Source organism: Nothobranchius furzeri, chromosome 3, assembly GCF_043380555.1.
Source record: "Nothobranchius furzeri strain GRZ-AD chromosome 3, NfurGRZ-RIMD1, whole genome shotgun sequence".
In the NCBI taxonomy this organism is placed as follows: domain Eukaryota; kingdom Metazoa; phylum Chordata; class Actinopteri; order Cyprinodontiformes; family Nothobranchiidae; genus Nothobranchius; species Nothobranchius furzeri.
This window is the reverse complement of record NC_091743.1, coordinates 62,034,874-62,061,802: the sequence shown is the minus strand read 5'-3', so window position 1 is coordinate 62,061,802 and position 26,929 is coordinate 62,034,874. Positions and strand designations below refer to the sequence as shown.

At 41.9% G+C, this 26,929-nt stretch overlaps 2 protein-coding genes across 3 annotated transcripts; both read right to left on the bottom strand.

Annotated features, from left to right (window-relative positions):
• Positions 1-6,582: 6,582 nt before the first annotated feature.
• Positions 6,583-9,272, bottom strand: LOC107385319 (histidine-rich glycoprotein). The gene is made up of 4 exons (XM_054736270.2): positions 9,153-9,272; positions 8,376-8,442; positions 7,383-7,777; positions 6,583-6,978 (listed from the first exon to the last, which is right to left on the bottom strand). The coding sequence occupies exons 2-3, from the start codon at positions 8,389-8,391 to the stop codon at positions 7,392-7,394; spliced, it is 402 nt and encodes a 133-aa protein (XP_054592245.2). The 5' UTR covers positions 8,392-8,442; positions 9,153-9,272; the 3' UTR covers positions 6,583-6,978; positions 7,383-7,391.
• Positions 9,273-15,889: 6,617 nt separating this feature from the next.
• Positions 15,890-24,973, bottom strand: sp1 (sp1 transcription factor). 2 transcript variants are annotated; one of them, XM_054736040.2, is made up of 6 exons: positions 24,884-24,973; positions 24,288-24,364; positions 21,542-22,886; positions 19,970-20,111; positions 18,560-18,750; positions 15,890-16,706 (listed from the first exon to the last, which is right to left on the bottom strand). In XM_054736040.2, the coding sequence occupies exons 1-6, from the start codon at positions 24,888-24,890 to the stop codon at positions 16,405-16,407; spliced, it is 2,064 nt and encodes a 687-aa protein (XP_054592015.2). In that variant the 5' UTR covers positions 24,891-24,973; the 3' UTR covers positions 15,890-16,404. The 2 variants fall into 2 exon arrangements, with proteins under 2 accessions (XP_054592015.2, XP_054592017.1); XM_054736042.2 differs by having other exon boundaries at positions 24,829-24,893.
• Between the last annotated feature and the right edge of the window lie 1,956 nt (positions 24,974-26,929).

The window sequence follows — 26,929 nt, the reverse complement described above, 5'->3', positions numbered from 1 at the left end:
ACCAGAAAAGCCCCAGCCCCCCTCGAGAGGCGCAGAGGATCACCCCGGGGGGCCACAACCAGCAGCCGGCAGAGTCCCAGGGGATATCAGCAGCAAGCCCACAGGCCCGCCCGCAGCCTCCTACCCCCAAGTCGGCTGAGCCCGGAACCCAGCGACTCGGGACCCAGAGGTGACCAGCCCCGCCGGGGACCCAACAGAGCCCATGGATTCAGATCCCACCAGGCAGCCACCGAGATTAATCAGGCAGACACCAAAAATCTTAAACCCCCTGACCCGGGAGCTACGAACACTCAGGCAGACCAAGGCACCACTCTCCACACCAAGTGTGGCGGGGGAGGGGAGGCGAAATGTGTAGCAGCAAAAGAAGTCCCAGGAGAGGGGAGGAGTCAAAGGCCCCACATGACATATACAGTCATACACAAACACAGTCACACACTCCCTCCCTCATGCTCACACATACACATACAACCCAAGACGTACAAAAATGCACGCCAGACACCCACTCATTCTCCCCATACACACCCTATTCACTCTGGTCCCGGTACTGCTGCACATGGGGTACAACCATCACCGGTTCCCATTTCGACCCTTCCTGTTGGGGTGCTGATGAGCAGGCTCCCCCACCCAACGCCAAGCAAAGCGACCCACCACCCCAGACCCCAGCCAGATGGCCAGATGCCCCTCCTAGCCTCCAGCCCCTGGAAGCCAAGCAACGATGGAAGGGTGCTAAGACCCCTAGTCTCCCTCCCCCTGCTCCAATACAGTGTTGGTGCGTGTTGATGAGGTGTATTTGTGGCTGAGGTGAGCGGGCAGTGCAGGCATTGTCTGGCCTACACCAGTTGATGCCACCACACCACCCCTCTTCCCCCCACAGTCCTCTGTGTCTAAGTGCAGTTTAAAATTAGAAGTGGGCACCGGCACTTGGGATGAGGCTGAAATCCCCATGCCAAATGCCGTTGAATGTGCTCACTCCCAAGGCCCTAAGTGTGTGTTTGCGTGGAATGTCATTGGTGGAAGTGTTTAATGTGCAAATAAAATTGGGGGGCAGTCTGCCACAGGAATGCGGAAATGAGGTCCATACCTGCACCTCCTGACTTGTCCACCCCCCAAGGTGCTATGCGCATGTTTGTGTGAAGATGTGAGGTAGCAGGAGGAGAAAATGTATGGGGATGGGGTTGAATGGCTAGTTGGCCTAAGCCATCCAGGGAGCCAGCTCCCCCACTGGCCCCAATAGGTACCTCCGTTGCCAAAATGCTACCCAGGGCATGGAGACCCCAGCCCATCTTGCCAGGGCCCAAAGCAGAAGCATTGCAGAGTTCCACAGAGTCCGAGGGCACAACCCAGTCCCACCCCAGCAGAATATCTACTCCCATCCCTGCATTTGCACAACTTCCAGAATATATAAGACACAGGACATCCAGGTAAGGTTGGGTTCTCCCCCTCCTGGACATCCCCCTCCCCCGTGATGGGACAGCCGAGGAGCCAAGGTCTACCTGAGGCCCCTGAACCCGGGCCAGGCACTGCCGGATGTTCCCGCCTTCTTCACGGCAGCATACAGCATTCCAGCAATACCAAGTTGAACAGCATAACATTTTTATTTATAACCCCCCCCCCCACACACACACACACACACACACACACACACCATTGCCACCACCCTGAATGAAGGATGTCACTTGACTGGTAATGTTTTGACCCTCAATTTCACTGTCAAAGTTGGAGATATGTACCAAAAAAACTATGTAAATGTGTGGGCGATGGGGGTCATCTTACCCTAGAAATCTAGACAAACCGTTACATTAGCAAAAATGGTCAGTAGTAGTAGAAAAATATCGATGTGGCAATATATTGCAATATTTTTTCCTGCGATATTGGATCAATATTTAAAAGCCATGTATCAAGTTTTTGGAAGAGTTTGCATGCAAACATTTGTGTTTTCTTTTGGTGCAAATCAAATGCCGACCTCTAGTTGGCAACAGTGTACATTGGGTTTTGTTTCCACCACTGAAATGTAAATCCCTCTATCATGGTTCAGATCAGGCACGTGCAGAGGGGGGTGCGGAGGGTGCTTGAGACCCTGCCCCTTTTGTCCGAAGTGCCCAAAGTGCCCTTTTTCCGGTCGTTCGTCAGATTTTACCGTACAAAACTGTTATACTGTGAGAAAAATCGGGCACTAGGACCATGCGGAGGCAGCCGCCTCAAGCTGAAGGCTATTTTCCCTTAGACCCGCCTACAAGCTCACTGATTGGCTCTGCCGCATCATACTAACGTGTGATTGGTTGTCCTTGCTGTCGCTCTACCTTGTAGCCATGGAGACGACAGACCGGTGTTTTCCCTGCGGACAGGAGTCTGCTTTCATCTAACTGTAAGTTTTTTTCTGCCTGCTTCACATCATCTGGATAGATTTTAATATCAGAGCTTTTGTTTACGTGAGTTTGAGTCCGTGGTTAGTGTGTGTGGAGCAGAGTCAGGTAGCTGCATGTCTGGGACAGAAAATGAGACAGAGTACTTCTCCTGAAGTGTTGCAGAAACTCAAAGAATCACGGATGTGTCTCACTCTAGATTCTCCGGGTCATAACTTCTGAATTCCTAATCGAATAAAAATACATGATGTAATTCATGTTACTCCAAAAATCGCTATTAGAAGGAAACATGCTTTGCAGCGTCACAGAAAGAAACGCGCGACGGGAGAGCGAGAACCTAAAGGAGGAGATGATCTGATCATCTTCATCAGCAGCTTTTATAAAGTTATGGAAACTTCACAAATAAAATCCACCTGGTTGGTCAGGTGTCCCAGAAGGCTGTTTCTGTAGATGGTGACATGAGGAGGGACAGATTAAAGTCACACTGGTTTTTATTTGAACACTCAACTGTTTACTAAATGATTCAACTTCATTCCAGCATTATTTATACGTACAATAAATATTTATTTAGCTGAAAATATCATTTTATCAGTGCAGAATTTTATTAGTTGACTTTTTGTAATGAAATGTTTAGATTTAACCTTTTATCTGCTTATTGGTCTTCATAATGCTGGTAGAAAGTTGTGAAGTAGCCCATGAGTGTTATTTTATGATACCTAGTATTTATTTTACTGTATCCCGTTCTCTGGACCAGAGCGTAGACCTGTGGTCACAGACAGGCTGCAGTCATTAAACTGGTTAACATGAGGTCAGGGGTCACACTGTTTTCTGAGTGTTTGCAACACAGTTCTGAGTTTAAATGGTTCTTTTGACATAGTTTGCTCAAGTCATTTTGAAGTTCCTGTTTAGTAATAAATGTAAAGAAAATTCAAATCTAATTTTTTTTTTCATTTAAGCTGCAGTTTTACAGACTTTAATAAACATAAACACTAAATACAAAGCAGACACTGAAAGCTGAGGTTGTTCTGAAAAAAGGAGCAGAGTTACTAACATTTTACACTTTTATTACAAATTTAAAGCCATAAAACAAAAAAAAATACTTGTTATATTTATGGTCATAAGAGGGTTAAACGTGATACATTTTCCACCTCCCACAAAGAGATGGTAAAAGTGAATGTGAGCATGATTATATACGTTTTATTACTTTATCATGTATTTTTTATTATTGACTATTACTCCAAAGAGTTCAGATGAAGGCAACTGGACTTCTTTGGTTTCTTTAAAACATTTCACTTCTCCTCTGAGGAGCTTTGTCAGTTCTAACTGGAATATGGGAGAGTCAAGCTCATAAGCTGTAGCTGTTTGTTGTTATTTAAAGAGCAGAAACTACACTGAGTACCCCACCTCTCTATCTCCTGATGAGTCGTTAGCCTCTATTGATGGTGAGTCATCGTGTTGATTAGATGCAGGAAGATGTGACCTAGACTGAAACTGAATGAGATTCAAAAAAAAGTTCTAATCTTTTAAACAACGCTGTTGGTCCTCTTGGTCCTTGTTCTGGTTTTCTAAAACCCTGTGTTAAAAACCTTGGTGTGTTTTTAGATGGTTCTTTTAATCTTTACAGACAGGTGAGTGCAGTGGTCCAATCAGGTTTTTATCATTTAAGGCAGATAGCAAAGGTGAAGCCATACCTTCCTGCTAAAGTCCTCGAACATGTCATCCACCTGTTCGTGTCTTGCCGATTGGACTACTGCAACTCCCTGCATTCTGGCCTGGACCAGTCCTCCCCACACCGACTTCAGCTGGTCCAAAATGCAGCGGCTCGCTTGCTGACTGGAACCAGCAAGTGGGATCACATAACCCCGGTTCTGGCCTCTCTCCATTGGCTTCCTGTCTCTTACAGGATCCGTTTCAAAATTTTACTTTTTGTTTTTAAATCCCTTCATGGCCTGGCCCCAGTTTACATCTCTGAGCTGCTGTCCGCTTACGTCCCTGCCAGAACCATGAGGTCCAGCTCTCAAGCTCTTTTAACAGTTCCAAAAACCCGCCACAAGACTCGCGGCGACAGAGCGTTCTCTGTGGTTGGGCCCAAACTGTGGAACAAGCTACCTCTCAACATCAGGACCACACAGAATCTAGAGCATTTTAAATCCCTTCTTAAGACGCAATTTTTTGATTTGGCTTTTAATGCAGGTTGACTTGAGCATCTTATTAGTTTTTAACAGTTTTTATCATAGATTGTGACTGTTGTGTGCTCATCTTATTTTAGGTTTTTATTGTTGATTTGTTGTATCTTGACTTGTTTTACCTTGTACAGCGCTTTGGTGTAGCTTTGCTGCTGTAAATGCGCTCTGTAAGTAAAATTGACCTTGACCTTGACCAAAGCTGCATTATTGGTTCTGGAAAGGTGAAATCTAAGCCCCGCCTCTATTTAAAGTGGGGTTTTCACGTTTTGACATAGATAGCTTCTTTTACTCCTCTCTCAAATCATCTATCTTCTCTGTCCAGAATGTGGACTTTGTCATCTTCAAAGGTGTGTCCCTTGTCCTTCAGGTGGAGGTGGATTGCAGAGTTTTGACCTGAAGAGGTGGCTCTCCTGTGTTGTGTTATGTTCTTGTGTAATTGTTGTTTAGTTTCTCTAATGTAAACATCTGGACAGTGCTCCTACACTGGACTGCATAAACGACCCCGCTGAGCTTCTGTTTGGGTGTTTTGTCTTTTGGATGGACCAGGTTCTGTCTGAGGGTGTTGTTGGGTTTAAAGTTTACCGGGATGTTGTGTTTGGAGAAGATTCTTCTAAGTTTCTCTGAGACTCCTGCCACGTACGTGATGATGGTGCATTTGTGTGAAGGGTGTTGTTGTTAGATTGGTAGCAGAGCTCTCATGTTTAGTGTTAAGTTCAGTGAGATCATAGAACGGGATCAAGAATTTTCTACTGACAGGAAAAAGATCTCAGCTAACATAGCCGTAGATCACAATGGATAACTCTCTGTGGTTGCATTTATTTTACATTTATTTTACTACCTCTTACTAGAGCTGTCTTTAGTAAGCACAAAATATCTTTGGTTGTACACCTGTGCAATAGCAATAAAGTATCTTGATTTCTGTTAAATGTACTTCCTGAATGAGTGACCTTTTCAGGCTAAAATAACAAATACAGACAGAAGGACAACTTATTTCTTCTTTTATAATGTGTTGCATCACCACCTGGTATCAGAACAGGACTCAGTATTGGAAGATAATCAAAAATCAAATAACTTGGACTCGGATCAGGGGCAAAAATGTGGTTGTAACACCTCTAGATATAAGTCAGCTTTAAAAACTAAAACTATTATTTATGAACTAACATTAACACTAATGACACTAATTTATATATTTTTATTATGTTGTTTGAACCCAAGGGTCTCATTATCTGAATGTTCTAACTTATTGGATTGCTCTATAAGTGCCCCTTTTTTTACTTTGAGCACCCGCCCCGTCAAAGGTCTCTGCACGGCCCTGTTTCAGATACCTCATGTTGAACATGTTACATATCAGTTTGGACTGTTTATTGAATTTTCTTATAATTAATTCAGTCCAAAAAAATCACTAATATGGCTGAATTTATCTCAATATTTCATGATATATTGTATTGTCTCCCCTGTATCGTCATACGTATTGTATCGCCAGAATTTTACCAATACACATCCCTAGTAAATAGTAAAAGGCACTTCACAACACAATCATTCACCCATTCACACATACATTCACACACTGATGGGGATGAGCTACAATGTAGCCACAGCTGCCGTAGGGCACACTGACAGAGGTGAGGCCTGCCTAAGTTTTCTCTGCAGGTCAGTCTAGCTGCATTCCATCGTAGCCTCAGCAGATTTCTCATTGGCCCAGCAGTATTGTGTTATGCCAACTGCAGTGCTCGATCGGTCAGGTGGGTGAAATTATGCAACTGAGCCAAGAAGGCGGCAGCTCATTTGAAATGGCTTTGATATCCATGTTGGACCATTTAGACTTAAGCTTTGTTTTGAGTGAAGAGGAGTTATAGGTAGTGTGTAACAACAGTTAAACAGTGTTTGGCTTTTGTTGTTTTTATGACCCATAGTAGCATCACTCAAACATGTTCTGTATTAGTTTCCTTCACTCTGTCATTTTCCATACTTTTTCAGATTTTAGAACACCAAAACTAAAATTTCAAGCTTTTCAAGAAGACAAGACACAGAACTTAATTTGATTTGGATTCATTTATTGAGCAGAGAAACAGAACATCTAATTTTGTAAGTACATTTTAGAGTATTTGCATTTAAGTTTCAGATCAGAGCAGAACTTTTTTGGAGCCATAAACAGTAGTGATCACCAAGTTTGACAATTGGAGAATAAATGGGTTCATAAAGAATGTCTCATTTATGATAAACATAAAGAGAAATGAACTTTTAACAAACCAAAAAGAAACACAGGCTTTTCACTTTCACCATTAATCTTTAGAATAATGTAAATCTGCAGCTAAAAGTGCTAAACGCAATTGTATGCCTTAGTTAATAGTATAGTTGCAGTTTACGAAAGGAGCATGCTGGATGGTGAGCTGGGGGCCTCAGTCTGAATCACCGCTTCTGCTGGAAGACTTGAGAAAAAAAATCTAATTAGTATTTTTGAAAAATGTATTGGAATCTATTTGACTAGGAGAAAAATTGAATATCTAACTTTGTAATACATTCTAAAATAACTAACTTTTTTGCAGCCTTGTACAGCAGTGAATTAAGAAGAAGAAGAAGAAGATATCATTTCTATAGCACCTCTCAAGATAAAAATCACGAGGCGCTTAAGCATAACATTAGACATTTAAACAATCTACACTACTTAACATGTGAAAAGTCTGAGAGAAATAAAACATTTAAATTCTGCTAACAGCAAAAATCATCCCAAAACAAAAATTCTTTTTCATCAAAAACAAATGTTAAATTTAAAGATCTACTTATTTTAACATGCTGTTATATCGTCAAATTCTTATTTAAAACGTGACCTCACCTTGTTACGTTAGTGGTGGTGGTTCCCATACCCGTGGTTCCCATGTCCGTGATTCCCATGTCCGTGGTTCCCATGTCCGTGGTTCCCATGCCCGTGGTTCCCATGTCCATGGTTCCCATGTCCATGGATCCCATGTCCGTGGTGCCCATGCCCGTGGTGTCCAGGCTTATGAGCTTTGTGCTCACCCATCATCACTTCATCTCTGTTGGGACAGTATGGGTGAGGATCTAGCTGAACACCTCCAGGAGGGACCACTGGATATCCACCAGGATAGGCATTGGCCCCATGAGGTCCACAGGGCATCCCTCCTGGAGGTGCATATGGCATCATGGATGGATTCATTGGAGCTGGGTATTGACCTGCAGGGTCAGGATATGGTGCCTGGGGATAGCCCCCTGGTGAAGGAACAACACAAAAGCACAGTTAAACACCTGCATGGGATCAGGTAGCCTAGGAATCTAGACAGACCGTAGCAGTAAATATTTTGCTGTGCTTGTCAGTCTAGCCACGCTCCATTGCAGGCTCAGTAGGCCCTAACAAATTAGCTTTAGCCAATCATAGCACTCTGTGGAGAGACGTTGGCCGAGCTTAGCATTCAAGCTGCTGCGATGCAGAAGAACAAAAATGGTGGTGCCAGCTCAGGAACAGTGCTCATTTGAAACAGCTTTGGCATCAACTTTGGACTTGGACTTTTCTTTGAAACATTTGCAGACAGTGGTACTTTGGACATTCATTTAAAAAAAGAATGTGTTTGTGTCTTCTTTGTCTTTGACAGTGTATAGCAGATTGATTTTCGTAGCGATAAATACGTGACATTGTTTGTTACTGTGATTGGTCTTCCTAGAACAACCGTTGATTCCACTCAACCACCGAGCTCTGTCTATGGGGCATGGCCAGACTATATAGGATGGCTTGTAAGGGTAGGGATAATGTACAACAGAGATCCCACAATGTAAATCAAAAAGATGTCTGATGATAAATTTGATATCATACCTTGATTTGGCCACATAGTTTCACTGTTGCTTTGATCAGCAAATGAAATCGGGTTTCACACAATGTCCTATACAGACAAAAAATACATATAAGGTTTATTCAATTAATGAAGTAAGAGAGTAAATATGAAGCTCCAAGGTATAACTAAATGTTTTAAATGTAAATTCATTCTGCACTAAAAATAGGCAAACATATTTTCTACCCTACATAAGTTAAAATAAACTTAAAAAAAAAACAAAGAAAATCTATTTCTTAAATGTATTTTTTTCTTTCTTGGTTATTTAGCAATATAATACTATAACTATGCTTAAAACCTTTCCGTGTAATCCTTAAATGAGATTGCAAATAGAAATGTTTTTTATATTTGAAAAGGATTTTTGTGGCTTTTCTTCAGAAAAATTCCTCAGAAAGCTGAATATTTTGACAACTATGAAAGCTAAAATAACAAAGTTATAGCTGGTAAAAGGAGAAGAAGCTGAACAATGTTTATTGAAATAGCAGAAAAATTGCAGAACTAGCGCTGGCGATTAAAAAAACATACGGATGTAGAAGTTGAAAGTCAGAATAAAGACAAACAGGAAGCATAACTGCCTCTGAAAACAGAGATTGTTTTCTGATTATTAAGAGCAAATTTACCACAATTTTACCAGAAAAAGGTATAAAAGTTTTTAAAAAGTACTAGATCTGTATCATGATTGTTAGAAATCAAGAATCTTTTATCCAATAAACAGCATTAGAATATTTAGTATAATTTGTAGGTTTCACTGGAAGTCTTACCTCTGCTGCTGGGTCTGAGAAACTGGTGTTGCTACATTTACTTGTAGGGAAGGTGCATAAACCAAACGCCCTCTGTTAAAGAACGTGACGTGTTTAACATAATGGCAAATATGCTGAAATGAAAAGTAGCTCAACTGGTTCAAGATGTATCCTGTGACAATTTTTCAATAGTTGTGTATTTACTTTTGTTTGGTATGCAAGCAACATAATGTAGGGCGGGTCAACATGGTGGCTATGCAAAGGCGTGTGTGTGTGCGCGCGTGTGTGTGTTTTCAACAGCTATGAGCCAAAATGAAGAAAAAAAATCCAGTGGGTTCATGAGTCTCCAGAACAAAGAAAATGCGAATGTTTCAATGGGACTAAACAATGGAATATTTTGAAAAATGTAATAGATAATAGAATCTATTTAATATTGCAAAACAAATGTATATATAACTTTTTATTGCATTAACCATTGCAGGAATGAGCAGAACAACTTTATTGCAGCCATGTGCGCTAGTGAGCATAACATTAGACATTTACACAATCAACACTATTGTGTCAAACTTCATGTGTTCAGTCTAAGAGAAAAAAAACATTTTACATCAGTTCTGCAAATTAACTGCAAAAATAAATGAGTTTAAATGATCTAATAACCTACCAACCCATACCTCCAGCTAAACCTCCAACAAGGGAATGTACCCCACTATGATGGTGACCCTTTTGTTGATCATATTGTGGATCTTTTTGGTGAGAATGACCAATGTGGAAACCTTTGTGGTGATCCCCCATTGGGAGGGTAAGGACCTGGATAAACACCTCCTGGAGGGGCCACTGGATATCCAACAGGATAAGCAATAGCCCTAGGAGCTCCATAGGGCATCCCTCCTGGAGGTGCATATGGCCCCATGGCTGGGTTCATGAGGACTGGGTATTGACCTGAAGGGTACCCAGGATTCAGTGCCTGCCCCCTGGTGGAACAGCAGGGTATGCAGAGTTGTAAACAGGAGCACCGGAAACAACAGCACAATTTTACATAGCAGAACCCTGTGTCAGAACCAAACAAGGTGAAGCTGGTTATAGCTACTATTCTTGACACAGATGGAATCAGCTTCCTTATTACCTCAAATGTGCCCCAACTCTAGTAACTTTTAAATCAAAATTGAGAACTTTCATGTATTCATCAGGCTTTGAATAAAGGTTTCTTAATGTGCACCTTCTTCACTGTAACTGCTCACCCTTTAACTTTGCTTTAAAAAAATCTTATTCTTACATTTTTACATTTCTTATTTGTGTATTGAAGTTTGATCTAATCTTATCTGTGTATTTAAATTGGATTTTAAAATCTGCTGTTTTGTGCTGTCACAGTGATTTGAATATTTTATGTTCTTGCTGTTCTTGCTCCTGGCAAGCAAATAGAATTGCTTCTGTATACGAAATGTACCATTACAAATAAAGCTGCCTTGCCTTTCTTAGAATTGGAAGTTCTAAACGAACATGTTGTTCTCCTTGACTCAAGACATCAGTGCTCGCCAGTCGACTTTCAAGAAACTCCTTAAGACCCAGCTCTTCAGAGAACATCTTCTGAACTAGGACCCTCCCTGCACCTGTCCCCTCCCTCTACTGTCCACTCCTTGTTCACCTGCCCCTGAGTCATTATGCTGCCTCACTGCCACCTAGGATTGACTGATTAGTGTTTGTTGTTAGCCTCAAGGGCAATTTGCTGGCTTCATTATCACTTGTAAGTCACTTTGGACAAACGTGTCTGCTAAATACATGAACATAGTTACTTCTAGCCTACAATCATAGAACACCAAGTAACAGGAGAGTGTGACCACCATGATAGACAACTCGGCAGTTAAACTGTGGCCCCGTTCCCACCTGGTTAGGTAGGAATCGGGAGAAGCTGTGAGACACAGGGAACAAAAAGACAGTTGAGCACAAACAATTCTTGGAAAACAAATGGATTAACAGAAACCTGGCCCCAGGGGAATGCAGAAAGGATATTTTTAAAGATTAAAACAAATGTTTATTCTAAGCAAAACCAATTATGAACACATAAGAAACCAGATGTGTGTGAAGATGTAAAAATACACACACACATGCATCAGCTTCTGCACATTCTCCACGATCCTGTTTACTTGCCCCACATCATTTTGCTTGGATGTCTGAAGTCAAGGACTGATTTGTCACAAAATTTTGAACCAGTTGAGCTAAGTTTTATTCCGTCAACCAGTTGAGCTAAGTTTTATTCCGTCACCTTTGCCTGCGATCAAAATGTCACATGTCCTTAAACAGAGGCTGTGGATTCATGCATTTTCCCTACAATTGTTGAGAAATTCAACATAAGAAAAACTGAGCCAGTTGAGTCACTTTTCACCTTTGCCATTACGTAAAACACGTCACCTGTTCTTTAGGAGAGGGCATGGGTTTATGCATCTTCCCTACAGACCCAACAGCAGAGGCAAGATCTCCAGTGAAACATACACATTATACTGAATATCCTAGAAAAAGTTTTTACTGTAGATTCTCGACTTTTATCATGTTGCATAACTTTCTGATGTAATTTTGTTAAGTATTTATGTAAAATCCCTGTTTGTGACATAATAGATCATAAATGTGTTCTCAGGTGTTTTATATCTCTTTTAACCCTTTAACTGTGGTCAACCATGTGGTAGAGCATGTTTGCTATGTTTTCTTTAAATTTGTACTGAACACAAATGAAAAAATAAACTACAAAACTAAATAAATTCCAAAACATATGAAGATAATTCAATAAAAGTTTATTAGCATACATTATTATTGTGCATTATTATCAGATGGTATTGGTGAATGGTCTGTTGTATAGAACTAACCCCCCAAGGCACTTCACAAAACAATAAGTAATTCAACGCACACACACACATTCACCGTCGCTCTAACCACCACCATCAGGGAATGTGCACACAAACAGTTGAGTCAAAAATAATCCAATCTGGGTTGTTTTATAACTCACCTGCAGGATGATTATAGCACCAGCCCAGCTGGAGTTGTTTTGAACCAGCAAGATGGGTTGGTCCATTTAACCCAACCGCTCAATATAAAACCCAAATACGGGGTCAAATTAACTAAAATCCTGGCTTGTTATACTTTGTCAAATTATCAAACATGCCTAATTAATTAGAACACATTACAGTGCAATGTATAAAAACCTCTTCTTATTCCTGATGGTGGCTCCAGCGTACCACCATTGAAGAGGTAAGGACTCGATGATTGCTGTGTAGGACTGCCTCATTAACTGTACTGGTTGGTTGAATTTCTTCAGCTGCTTCAGGAAGTACATCCTCTGCTGGGCCTTTTTTATGATGGTGGTGACGGTGGGCTCCCACTTGAGGTTCTGCGTAATGGTGGTGCCCAGGAAGCAACAGGGTTATGGAGGGAGTGGGGCTGTGTACATTCTAAAGTCCACAACAACCTCTGATGTCTTCTGGGTGTTTAGCACCAGGTTGTTGTGGCTGCACCAGGACATCAGCCGTTTGACCTCCATTCTATAGGCAGACTCATCCCTGTCCGAGATTAATCTGATGGTGGTGTGGTCTGCAAACTTGACTAGCTTGACAGAATTGTAGTTGGAGGTGCAGCTGTTGGTGTACAGGGAGCTGAGCAAGAACACAACCCTGAGGGGAACCGGTGCTGATGGTCTGCCGGTCCGAGATATTCTTCACCAGCCTCACTTGCTCCTTCCTGTCATTCAGAAAATCAGTGATCCACCTTCAGGTGGGGTCAGCCACATTCATCTGGGTCAATTTGTCTTGGAGCAGGTCTGGGAGGATTGTATTGAAGGCAGAGCTGACTATGCCCAACTTTAGTTTATTATAACAAAAACATTTAAGTCTTTACAAAAAATAAAAACTGCAAAGTCATATGAAAAAATTAGTGACGACTCTCCAGGAGGCAGCCATGGATGTTTTAAAAGAATTTATTTTAAAGTTAACAAGTTAGTACTTGAGCAGAAATGGGTAGGGAAACTTAACGGAGAAAAAAAAACATGCACCAACAACCACTGGACAAGCAGGGTATCGGGGCTTTGGGGGTGCCACTGGTTCCACGCAACATGATGCAGGGCAGGCCAGTTTTACTCACGAGGTTCAAAAGAGTTGTGGAAGATGTGCAGAATATGGTGTGTTTACACCTTCACACACATCTGGTTGCTATAGTTCTTGTTTCATAAGATGTTTTATGCTATTGTCCAGAAAAAAAAAACATTTTCACTGCATTCATCTTTTTATCAGGTGTTTTTTTGTTTTCTAAAACCCAATTTTTGCATTCCCCTAAAGCAGGTTCCTTTTTATCCATTTGGTTTTCTTAGAATTGTTAGTGCTCGACTGACATTTTGTTCCTCTTGTCACAGCTTCTCTGTCTATTCCTACCTAACCAGGTGTGGGTGAGGTCACAGTTTAACTTAGGGTGTTGTCCACCATCGTCAGTCCTGCCCTCCAGGAGTTAGATGCTTTCCTGCTCCAACAGAATAAATGAGCTCATCATGACATCATGGTTATGACCCATTCACTTGAATCGGGTGTTGGATTTGGTGTCCTCTGACCTAGCAGTAAAGGTTTCAAATCACGTATGTATCATGGAAAAGTCTTTAGAACTTTTCCATCTGAACTGGAACTGAAAACTTTATTCATAATTTGATGTTAATGTTTAAAATCCTAAAGTTTCTGTCCTTACAGCCTGTACTAACTTGAAGGGAGAAAAGATGGTAAAGAGGCAGACGTTAGAAGTTAGTAATGAAATGAGATCAATTTAATCCAGCTGTTTAATCCAGCATAATATAAACTTACTCATTAAAATGAGAATAAGAGCATTTATCTAAATAAGCTGTTTCACTTTTTATGCTTGCTGCTTCAACTAACCCGCTGTCATCTGGACAAGCAGGCAGCACTGTGAGGGTCATGTTCTTTGATTTCTCCAGTGCATTTAACACAATTCAGCCGGATGTACTTTGCCAGAAACTCCAGAAGACACAGGTGGGGGGTGGGGCTCAACTATTGCCTGGATTAAAGACTACCTGACAAACAGACTACAGTTTGTGAGGCTGAAGAACTGCACATCAAACCAGGCAATCAGTAACACTGGAGCACCACAGGGGACTGTACTCTCACCATTCCTTTTCACCCTGTACACCTCAGACTTCCAGTACAAATCAGAGACCTGTCATCTACAGAAATACTCAGATGACTCTGCAGTTGTTGGGTGTATTAGATGGACAGGAAGCTGAGTACAGAGAGCTGGTGGAGCGCTTTGTGGCATGGTGTGGAAACAATCATCTGACCTTGAACGTGAACAAAGGAGATGATTTTAGACTTCAGAAGAAACAGGGTGGAGTCAAACACTGTTTCCATCATGGGAGAAGTGGGGGTGGTTGAGGAATATAAATACCTTGGAGTTCACCTGGACAACAGACTGGAGAAAACAGCGAAGCCGTTTACAAGAAGGGACACAGCAGACTGCACTTCTTGAGGACGCTTAGGTCCTTCAGTGTCTGTAGCAAGATGCTGCAGATCTTCTACAAGTCTGTTGTTAAGAGTGTAATCTCTTCAGCCATCGTCTGTTGGGGTAGCAGGGACCTGAAAAGGCTCAACAGCCTAATAACAAAGGCTGGTTCTGTTCTGGGGACGACAGTGGAACCACTGGAGGAGATAATGCAAAGAAGGATTCTCCAGAGAATCAAGAAAATGATGGACAACCCTGAGCATTCTTTTCACAAGACTGTCCGACAACAGAAGAGTGTCTTCAGTCAGAGGCTTCTTCAGTTTTGCTGCAACACTGACCGCTACTGGAGATCCTTCCTGCCAACAGCCATTGTAATATACAATAACTCTTTGATGACTTGATTATTATTATTATGCTGAGCTATTACAGCAATTTCCCTCTGGGATTAATAAAGTATTTTTGAATCGAATTGAACTTATACATACATTGCACACATTACATTTATTTACAAAACAATTACAAATCCAATGATGGGAAAAATATTCAAATTTGTTGTGAGAGTACAATCTGGAGCAACAGGACATGTATTCAAGGTTCGCTTCAAGCCAGATCTTTTCCAGTTATAATTTTGGCATTTATTATTAAAAGTAAAAAAAAAAAAAAAACTTTTCCATGTTTTACTTCTGAGTATAAAACTTTGGTTTGGAGCATCTCTAGTCATGATTTTATGGAAATCATTGCAAAATAATTCAGTGTAAAAGTAAATGGCAAACAAAAAAACATCTGCAAAACAAAGTCCATGAAAACAAGTGTACCGCAGGACTTAAAGGAAACTGGACTAGAACACGACAGACTCTTGAGGTTTACATATTTAATCTGCATTTGTAGATATATGTAAAAATAAGATTTAAGATTGATTGTGCATGAAACATACAGACAACTGAAAGACAATCATGTAATATAATCTTAGCTGTGCTAAGACGCTCTGTAGCATTTACCAAAAAAACATATATACAAAAAAAATTAATGTTGCTTTTAGATATTAAAGCATGATGGCTTGAATGTGTGTGAACTTACAAAAGAAGTTAACGAGTTATTTAAGTACTTCAGCGCCCTGACATGAACACCCTTACACAGATTAGAGCTTCTGGCCTCAGCCAGCCATGACTTAATGTGCACAGACATTAATTGGATGATGAAAATACAAGTTATGAATGTATTCCGCAACAGCGGTTAAAAAAACATGTTTGCTGCTGAAGCTTCTCCTTTTTATGAAGAGATCTTTCATTTTGAGATGATTTGGGCCAACTAGCCTGAGGGGACCTGACACGGCAGCTCGCTGTGACGGGTCAGGAAACTCCTGAGGTGAACGACGAGAAATAGCAAAGCTCACAGCCCCAGGAAAATAAAAGTAGAGTCTGACTTAGTGTCATCTCTTCACTGAAGTAGTTTGTACAAAGAATTTCACAATCTACAAATTCATCATGAAGTGTGCTGATCTGTTATTGCAGATGGGAAACGGAGGCTGGATCTTTTTGAGAAACAGATGTTAGTGTAATGCCACTTCCACACAGGGGAAATGGGATTTCACAGTGATTTATCTAGATCTGAATCCCACTCACCCACCTCTGAGCCCTAAATGCCAAAGGTACCAAAATATAAGATTAAAGTCAACTTTCTGCATCAGATTTACAAACTCGCCTACAAAAAAAGTTCTGGAACGATGCCCTTTTTTTTAACCCCACAAAGTCCAGTTAGAACAACAATCCACCAACAGCACTGTTCTCCACTGTTTCTAGAAGCTGTTGCCATTGATCTGGTGAAGGTCCACTTGCATCATATTGATACCGCTGTTGGCTAACCGAGCTAGGCTTTCTGCAGATAAGGTTTCCATGGTGACGATTGTGTGCTGGTCGTTGGCCGATCCCATACCATTTTCTGTTGCTGCTGATGGGGACGCAGCATCAGCTGAGACAGTTGTGCTGGTGCTGGTAACGGGGGCCATTTTCTTGTTCATATGAGTCTTGATATGCTTTGACAGGTGGTCGCTGCGCATGAAGCGCTTTGGGCACTCGGTGCAAGCAAACCTTTTCTCACCTAAAGAAAAAAAAATTAAGTTTAAACACCCACAACACACACACACACACACACACACACACACACACACACACACACACACACACACACACGAGTGCTTGGAGAAAGATGGCAGCATGTATCTAATGAGGTTTATTTTCTGTTCTGTTTACCTCGGCTGAGGTTTCAAAGGGAATGACATACTAGATTTTACTAATTAAGCAACTGGAAATATGCATGTGACTTTTATTTTGAAATTTTCTGGATATATTACATAGCTTTTGTTTGACTTCCCATCTGGCCCAATCTGAACTGCTGAGCTTGATGCGCTCTGAAAGCTTGATTAAAAAAATAGACTTGAAGCGTAGATTTAGCAGAGAGACACATCACTACGCTTCTGGGAATGGTCTAGAACGTGACGCTTTCCTTTATAACGGCAAGTAATAGCCGCATACTATGCTCCACTGACATTACACGTCCGATGGGAAAGCCGATAATACTGTTGGCTACATTTACAAATATTTGGTGACACTGTGTAGTAGTTGAGGGGAAATTACATCTGTACCACATTCTGGTGCAAGAAATATAGATCAAATCACACAAGTATACGTTCTGAAGTCATACCTCTCCCTAGAAACTAAATTTTGTGTTTTTCTGGCTCATGGGGAGTGCAGACACATTTTTTCCTCCTCTCCTCCTAACTTATCCTCAAGGCTCTTTGTCTCTGTGCTGGGTGCACGGCTGCTCCTGCATTTTTTCTGGAAACTGAAATGACTAAAATGGACCTGGTCAGTTGGTCACTCAACGCGATTGATAAAATTTTTTCAACGATGCAAACGGGAGAAGGGGCTCCCGGATGCCCCTCTGGGACAGACCCAGTTGGACACATCATGGACTCCTGGAAACAGTGGAACTTGATCTGTTTATCTCAGCTGTCTGTGGAGGATTCTGAAGACGTGTGGATATTCGTGGTGTTGGTGTCAGGTTTCCTAGCCTAGGAGGCTTCCTGGCTTACCGGAAAATTAACGAGCTGTCGAGGAATATTGGCTTGCTCCCGGAGCTCAGAGATGGTTTGCACCGCGCTGTGAATTCACAGACTGACATAATTGTCGAGATTAATAGTAAGCTTGGAACTTTGGCCGAGATTCATGCTTTGGCACAAAAGACGGATGCCATCAAGGAAAAAGTGGACGAATCAGCACGGATTGGGATAGATTAATGTATGCCATTATTGGGATTTTGAGAGGTTGAGGACCAAGGAACTCTAATACAGAGAGGAAATTATCTCTGTCTGGCCCCAAAACAATTTCTAATCTGAATCTGGTGCCCTTGAGCCTGTAAGGCTCCAACGAATACTCCCCCTCAGAAAAAATGTGGAATGCTGTCGCTAACTGTCTCCTATCCCAGCCTGGGCGGGACTTCGGACTGTGAAGGCTGAAGAATTGTTCCAGGAGTCACTGCACACTCCAAACCTCAATGACCCCCCCCCCCCCCCCCCCCCCCCCAGACTGAAGTGACGATCGCTGCTTATCGGGGCTGCAGGAACTGAAGTGTGGATAGTCCCAAACCCACCACCCCACCTAGTGGACACAAGTTGTATAATGTCTAAAGTCTGTTGCATTTCTGTCTGTGTTTTTTGCAGAGCAAAGCTGCCCTCCCTGTGGAGGGTAACTCTGAAGTGCCTTTTTTCCCTCCACCTGAACCAATCCTCATGTAACCCTCTGATCTCTATTAAGGTAGCACGACTCGTGTTGCGAATGACCACAGTCACCAATTCTTGTCATGTGTCTTGCCCATGTATGTCTGATCTCTGAATTGTGTGTACTGAAACTCTAATTTCCCTCTGGGATTAATAAAGTATCTCTGAATTTTACCTGTGTGTGTTCTCTTATGGCGCTGAAGCTCATCTGAACGAGTGAACCGTTTGCCACAGAACGCCCAGCTGCAGACAAAGGGACGTTCTCCAGTGTGCCAGCGGAGATGTGCTCTGAGGTGGGATGTCTTGCCGTAAATTTTCCCACAGCCACTAATGTGACAAATGTGCTGCTTCTTTTTATTTGGGTCTCTGTTGGACAAATAAAATAAACAATTGCCAAAACATGAGTTTGAAAGAATTATTTGCTTCCAAATTTCTAGGTCAAATTACCCTCTGTATCGAAGTAAGAATGGACACTAACCCCAAAATTCCACTATCTCCGCTCCGCTGCGCTCCGGCACGAACTCCGCAGCAAAATCGATCCCGTTGTAATCAATCAGAGCTGTTCCACTACTGTGGCCGTGCGGCGCAGTGCGCCGCCCGCCGTTCCGCCATCCGGCAAAAATAGGATCGATTCTATTTTTGCCGGACGCCGGAGCACCTCCGCAGTCAATGGACAGAAACCACAACCGCCCAACAGGAAAAGGAGTAAACACAGCTTCCGTTATTTCACAATAAATTGATTAAAAAAAGGCGTTTTTTGTTTCATATGCACAGGTTTAACAACTTTTAACAACTATCAATGGCGGCTGAACTTTAAATGCACAAAAATAAGCCATAAATACAGTTTCTACAATCAAAGTAGTCACACTTTGTTGATCCAAGCACTGCTGATCTCTCAACACAAATGATGGGCAGATTAAACAGTTCATTTCGATGCTGCTCCCACACAACGGGTCGGGTGTTTGGATCTAAGTTCCACGTTTATTGCTCGGACTGTATTGCAAGATCTCGAAAATCCCGCGCATGCCCGTTTGCGCACCTCAGGTCTCCGCACCGGAGCGGGTACCAGTAAAAATTGAGTTCGGAAGGGAGCGGCTGCGGAAGGCGGGGGCGGAGCGGAGGTAGTGGAATTTTGGGGTAATGGAAGATTGCAGGAACTTAAAACATTAGTTCTTCATTCTATCATCACCAATGCTCACTCGTCTCTTGGTGATTTCCATAGTGGAAAATGAATAAACAACGTATAACAGTCAAAACACTTGGACAACACTTCCTTTTATCCAAACTTATTTTGAGCCTGAGAGGGTTAAAAAAAAAACACATGAGCAATTAAATGGTTTCAAACAGCAAACCTGAATTACCTCACCACTAGATGTCACTAAATCTCATGTAATGAAAGAAAAATAGACATTTTTGACCAGCATTGACAAATGTACTTACGAAATGTTTTTTTTTAAGATAAAAGCATGTTTTGTTTTTGTGAAAAACTAATTACAAATAACATTTCATCATAAGAACATAAAAACTCAGAGTTACATTAAAATCTGACCAGGATGACATTATAACATAACCTTCAGTCACTCACCGGGCTTCTCCATCTTTGCAGAAAGGACAAGTGCAGGCTTCTCTGCGGTTCCGGCGCCCCTGAGAGGGTGGGCTCATGCTTGCATCTTCCATAACTGCACTACTGTCCAAACTTTCTCCAGCAGTCAGCAACGGCTGCTCACCTACACCCATGAAGGAAGAGCGTGGGAAAAAGTGTTGAGGATTTTCTTTGTCTGAAGAAATTTTATTTATCAAACTCGGTATAGAAAACAACCACACTTTTCAGCAAGGTTTCTACTTAATTTTTTATGACAATAACAAGTTGCCGTTAATTGTCTGCAGCTTAGCCAGAATGGCTGAACAACTGGTCAATGCATTTTGCATCCATGGGAAGAGAAGTGCATGCTTAGACTGAACACCAAAAACTCAGCTTCATCTCCACATAGCTGGCTAACTGGAGAGGATTATAGTGTTTTGTTGTACCATTGTAAACAAAACCATTCAACCAATTTGAATGATACGAATGTTTACGCTTTTTTTTACCCTCCACACTTGTGTAAATGCTAGTGTAAAGTCAGCTCTGACACTGAAAGGTGAATCAGATATTCCATAATTGATTTCTCACAATTGTTGGAATTTGCTCAATTTAGGAGCAACAAACACAAACAGGGTTGAGAGAAGAGGGGAATGGTCCTGTGCTGTAATCAGGGTAACTGCAGGTTGAAGTGAGTCAAATTTAAGACTTTTTAAGACCTTTTTTAAGGCCACTTTGACCAAATTTAAGCTATTTTTTAAAATGTAATTTCTGCTATAATTTCCTAACCACGCCACGAACGTGGGATTAGCCATCCAGTTACCATTAAACTTGCACTTCTCCATGGCGTAAGCTCCCACTAGCTTAACCAGCGAATGTGCTCATCTAAAAATAGCTCCCTTTCACAACCAACTGAATATGTGCGGTTCCGCTTACACCAACATCGTACACAAAAAATGCTGAACACTAACTAGAAATTCACAAAAATGTCATAGAAATAAAACAGTCTAGTTTATTGGGTCTTTGGTAATTTAAGACCTTTGGAAACTGTATTTAAGGATTATTTGTCATTTTTAAGGATTTTCAAAGCCTTAAATTTGGAAAAGTCAATTTAAGACTTTTTAAGGACCCGCGGATACCCTGTGTAATACAGTAACTATGCCAAACTGCCTTCAGTGTAATTTAACTATCAGATGAAGAAATCGAACACAAACAGCTTGTTTACAGTTTAAGGCTCAGGGAAAACTCAGATAGTAGAACTGGTTTAACCAGAATTTAACTTGCATGCAAAGTGAAGCGATACCAAACATCGAAACCTCATTTTAAAGATACTAATCCTGAGACATTGTTGTTGTTTGCATGTACTTTTTCTCTTTTTGCATCTAAATTTTATCATATTTAGGAAATAAATGGTTCGTAAACAGTCATGATAAAATGTGGGCTAATTAAATAGAAATGACACAAATTTGTTTTCCATAACTCAGGAGTTATAGAAAGCATGGTCCTACTGTTGACTGGAGGTTATTATAAAGCATATTGAGACACATAATGAGAAACTTATAAACAAGCTGGTCTAACCTGATGCACCTGTGATGTTGATGGGGATTCCCTGCAGAGGATGCATCTGCAGCCCTGTGCTTCCAAGTGAGTTGAGATTTATGGTCTGAAGATTTGGGATCTGCACCGGTACCGTTCCAGCTCCGGTAGCTCCTTGAGTCTGCCCGAGCTGGGGCAGAGACTGCACTGGGGCTAGTGTTATCTGTGCACCTGCTGGACTCTGGATGTGAAGGGTCTGCCAGCTAACCTGGCCATTAGGGCCTACAGTGCGCAGGAGGATAGGCCCTGTGTTTGGCATAATCTGAAGATTTTGAAGCCCCTCTTGGCTGAGTGTTGGAGCTGCAAACACCTGACCACCTGCACTTGCAACGGTACTGGCTTGTATGGTCTGAAGAGGTGCTCCACTTTGAATAACCTGAGGAGACTGAATGAGGATTTGTTGAGGCTGCTGCTCTGCTCTGTTGTCTGGCTGAATTGGGACACCAAGAGAGGAGGCTGGGTTTTGCTGGAACGTTCTGCTCCCTGATCCGTTACTCTTCTGTGTGGCAATTCCATAAGAAGAGGTTTGAGTGGTGATGGTGGATTCGCTGGTCATGTAACTGGTCCCACTATTAGAAGATGCTGGCTGTGGAGATTGCTGTACGTGCTGGTTCCCACCCGTTTCTCCACTACCATTTGCATCCCCTCCAGTAGAACCTGTACTGACAGGCACCAAAGTGATGTTTCCATTCAAGGATACTGGCATGTTTGCCAGAAACTGGGGCTGATTTTGTAAAACACCATTGCCTAAGATGTTCTGAATGGGGATGGCTCCCTGAAGGACACTGGGCATGGTTATGATGTTTCCAGCTGCACCAGCTCTATTGGATGCAGCAATAATCTGCTGGCCATTTGGAGAGGACACTATCTGAAACTGTTGTCCTTGTCCTGCTGCAGCAGGTTCCTGTTGAGCATGTGCAAAGTGCAGCGGTTGGCCATCTACTGTCTGAAATTGGGGTATTACTTGGTACTGTATATTGGGCATCACACCTGATATGGTGGTTAGAACCTGCTGACCTGGCACAGATGGGGCCTGAGCTACTACATACTGCTGTGGCTGCTGACCCTGAGTACTTGATGGTGACAGCACCTGTCTGCTTTTGCCATTGTCTCCTGTCATCACCCCTGAGGAATCAGTGGTGATTGTGTTAGAGCCGGAGGATGCCTGAACGCTTAGAGGAACGACCTGCCAGCCGTTGGCACTGGAGGTGAAGACACCCGGGTTTATTTCCAGCTGTTGGTCTGCGGTAGAATCGTTTTCTCCGGGGGTGTCGATTCGACTGCACGTGGCTGCCAGCAAGGCCAAAGGAGACGGCTGCTGTGAGTCCTATAATCAGTATAAATGAAGATCAAACAGGAAAATGTAAACAGACAATAATAACAGAGCATGCTATCTTACATCTATAGAGACAATTGAGTGCCAGAAATTCTGATGTGAACATTTGTTGCTGCACAAGTTTTTAGCAGACTTTCCTGAACAAAATGGATGAATTTCATATTTCAAACCAATTTTGACAGTTACTGTGATACTCTTTAGCTTTTTCTACAATGTTTGGCCTTTGCTGGGATGGCTCCAGCATACACATCAGCCTTGCTTTCTAAACATGTTCTGCCAAGATCTCGTCGCTCAGCCGATCCCAGTCTCTTAGTAGTCTCGAGGATTTAGACTGGGGGGTGACCATGCCTTCTCTTGTTTTTTTTTCTATAGACTTTTGAACTCTGGAGATTAAACATGTTCCCTCCTTGTAATGCTTCAAAGCTGGATGGTTTTTGTATCACTTTTCATTTTCCGTCTGTTAGTGGCTTATTTTTGTAACTGTATATTATTACCGTTTAGTGTGCTTTAAATTTTAGGTTTCCTTTGTACTGGTTTTATGTTTGTATTTGATTTACTTACTTTTCCATTCTCTACTTTTACCTTTTTATGTGCGTCATGCAATTTTGTGTTTTGCCTTGATTGGCAGCATGAAGGTGCTTTATAAATGAATGAATAAAACTACTCATGTAAAATCACATCCCCCAAAGCCCCATGAACTCTTTTGTCCACGCATATTCAAACTGGAGAACAATAAAAGCAACCCTAATTATTATAAACAAGATGTTTACAGCAACACAAATAAAGTGGAACATAAATTATATCTTAAACCGTGCAAGGGGATCACATGTTCTAGCATATTGTATATTGGACCTGTTAAAAAATAGGAAGAAAGGCATGATGTTTCAAGTTAAAACAAATTAGGTTCCTTATTCTAAAAGAAATCTAGCTTGTTTAGTGAAAACCATAATATCACTGCGTTTAAGTCTAGCGAGTTTCATTGAAGCGCTTGTAGGGGAGTGGGCTTCACAGAGAAAACGCATTGGGTGAGGGGACATGGGAGGGAGGGACCACATTTTCCGGAGCAGCGGCGGGCTCGGCTTCCCCTCCCCCCAAGCCCACCCATCTCCCTCCCACACTTGATTTTCGCCCTATAAACTAGCACACTTCACTAGCCACCCCCTCCAAGGAGAGCCAAATGGGCCGAGCGAAACATACAAGAAGTGCCCGGGTTAGATGGGAACACCCCGTGTGGGCGAAATTTACCTGCCCAGTTCCCACCCCGATGACATGTGCTCTGGTGAGAAAATCAACAACCCGCTCAGGTCCAGACACACACGCACAGACGAACACAACAAATTCAACAAGTGGCACACACGATGAGAACGAAATGTCGCTAAGTGGTTAACTTACTTGTGAGTTTGTGTTTCGCTTCTGGCTGAATCCTCCGCCGCTCTCCACAGCGGCCATTTCACCCTGCTGCTGCTGATCTGCGGAAGAACACTTGTAAGACTTCTTGGAACATAATAGATCAGTTATACACGAAAACAAAAATCAAACAAAGAAAAACGACTACATGTTTCACAACAAGTCAACTTAAGAATGCTTTGTGGAAGATTCGGGTTGGAAAACATTTCAAGCCCTCACAAGGCCAGTTAGCTTGTGAGCTAACGTGAACTCAGCACAAGTAATAAACAATAAACTAGTTAAGCATTAATTAAGTGCACCAACGCAGTTTCCACCGTTCTGATAAAACATTACCGCTATTTTTTGTTTGAGGAATACCATAACCTACAATTCTAAAGAGGGGACAGCGTCGTTTTCTAAAGAACCACTAACAAGTAGCGTTAAGTAACAATAAACTAACGTCACTTTAAAACTGCTTCAGACTAGACAACAATGCAGCGCAAAATCCACCACTTAATACAAATAACACGATGTTGCTACGTCATACCCTTGAGTTATAAGTACGCACGTAGTATGCCTCCAAGTTTTAAAAGTCCACTTACTGCTCATAATTAGAAGACGGGAGGAGTTTCTGCTCTTTTTTCAGCTTGACAACTTTTCACAACTTCACACAAACTTAAGTTCCCCCTCCCTTTGAAGTAGGCGTATGAGTGCGTTCGATTTATGTAAACTAGATTCGAGATGGTGCAATGAACTTCTCAAACCTATTTCAAGTTAGACTACTTTTTAACTAGAGATTATAAAAATATAATTTGTGAAACTTAAGTGAGCCAGTAGATGACATTTTGAAAGAATGCTGGGTTTTCTTGGCGCTTAAATCAAAGTAAAACCGACTCCTGAACTTATCATAGACATGTACAAGTTACAAGGCAGAAATGAAACGGTAGAGTGAGTACCGCCACACATGCTGTAAATAATTCAATTCAAACCGATTTAAACTCGGAATATTTAAGATTTTTTTTTTCTTTTTCGTTTGGTAGTACGCGTACCGTACTGTGCCGAAAAAAAAACAAGCGCTCCTCAATCAGCAATACGGGTGATGGAATAATCCATTGTCCAATAGAATTGTTTGTCTCGCCTAAAGAGCACCAGTTGACTAATCTAATTTCACCATAGTTGGAGGGGTGGGCGGGATTAAGCACGGTAGGTTGTGCTCTTGAGCATGATTGACGTCGGGTTATTTGTTTTCCGCTAAAACGACGTCACTATAGTTTAGTCCACGTAAATACTGATAATTCGCTTAGCCCCGTCTTGAAGTGGAGTCAAATTTCAACAGTGAAACAACGCCAAACGTTGTTAATGTCTCTGGCCACAGAGGTGGGAAGTAAGGAGGGCTGAACGAGTGCTTGAGTCTTGCCTCCGTGGCCGTTGGCCACTCCCTTGTGGCTTTGTGAGTCGGTAAACAGTAATGTGGCGGGAGGAGTCAGAAAGGGTGGAGAAGAACCCTCATAACACTCACCACACTGGCTACTATGCTGGGCTGGGAGTGGAAGATGGTTGGACTGGGAGGGCTTTTATCTCTGCTAGGGGCTGTCATTGAAATAGCACATGTGTCCATGTATAAACATGTCAGAGGGTGGAGTCCATACATCCATACCACCCTGGCCTGTCTGTTTACACACACACACACACACACACACACACACACACACAATTGAATTTGATTGATTTAGTCAGGTTCAATATTGTGTTCAAATTGCTATGTTTAATCCTGTTATGTAGAACAATTAAGTGCCTTCTGGTTTCTATGCTTATCACAGGATTTATCTATGTTATCACTTCACAAGTACTCTAAAGAAATGCTGTTGGGTAAAAAGTTAGCACAAAAAATGTGCTAAAATCAGGAAATATCAAATAAACAGGATATAACCGGGGCAGTGCTAGTGGAAGGTGTCCAAGGTGTGCCAGTGCCACCCTGACAGCAATCATGGACCTCGTGCCGCAGAGCCTTAACATTAAGTTCTGCTTATTTGAACAAAAGCATGTCAAAGCATTTATCTGGTATAGTAGATGCTTATACAAATATTTTCTTGTTGTTATACCAAAATAATAACCCAGATAACACATTTTGTGCAAAAAAGTCATACTCTGAGACATATTGGAAAGGTGTATACAAAGTGATTGCCATTGTAGATAATAAACGCTGAAAAACTGAAAGACAATGTTTGGAGTGTTTTCTTACAACAGTGCCTCTGTAGCAGCAGCTGGCCACAGCCTGGACCCTCCTTATGATAGTCTAGACTCTAGAGCAGGGATGTCAAATATGCGGCCCGCGGGCCGGATCCGGCCCGCAAGCGGGTTAAATCCGGCCCGCGAGATGATTGTGTAAACTTTATTTTCATACTTTACAATGTAGAGTGAAAATAAACTTATCTTTGTGAGCAAGTTTTCTCTGTAATGAGTATAAATAAAACAAAGCTGCGCTCAAGGCTCACACAAGAACTTGAATCACATCCTGAAGTTGGCATGCCACTCAGGATGTGACTTCTGATATTGATGTGCTGGTGAAAGCTAAAAGATGTAAAGTAAAATGAGTCAAATATATTTTAAGTGCTGCACGAAACTGATCTAGCCATGTGATCTGTAAG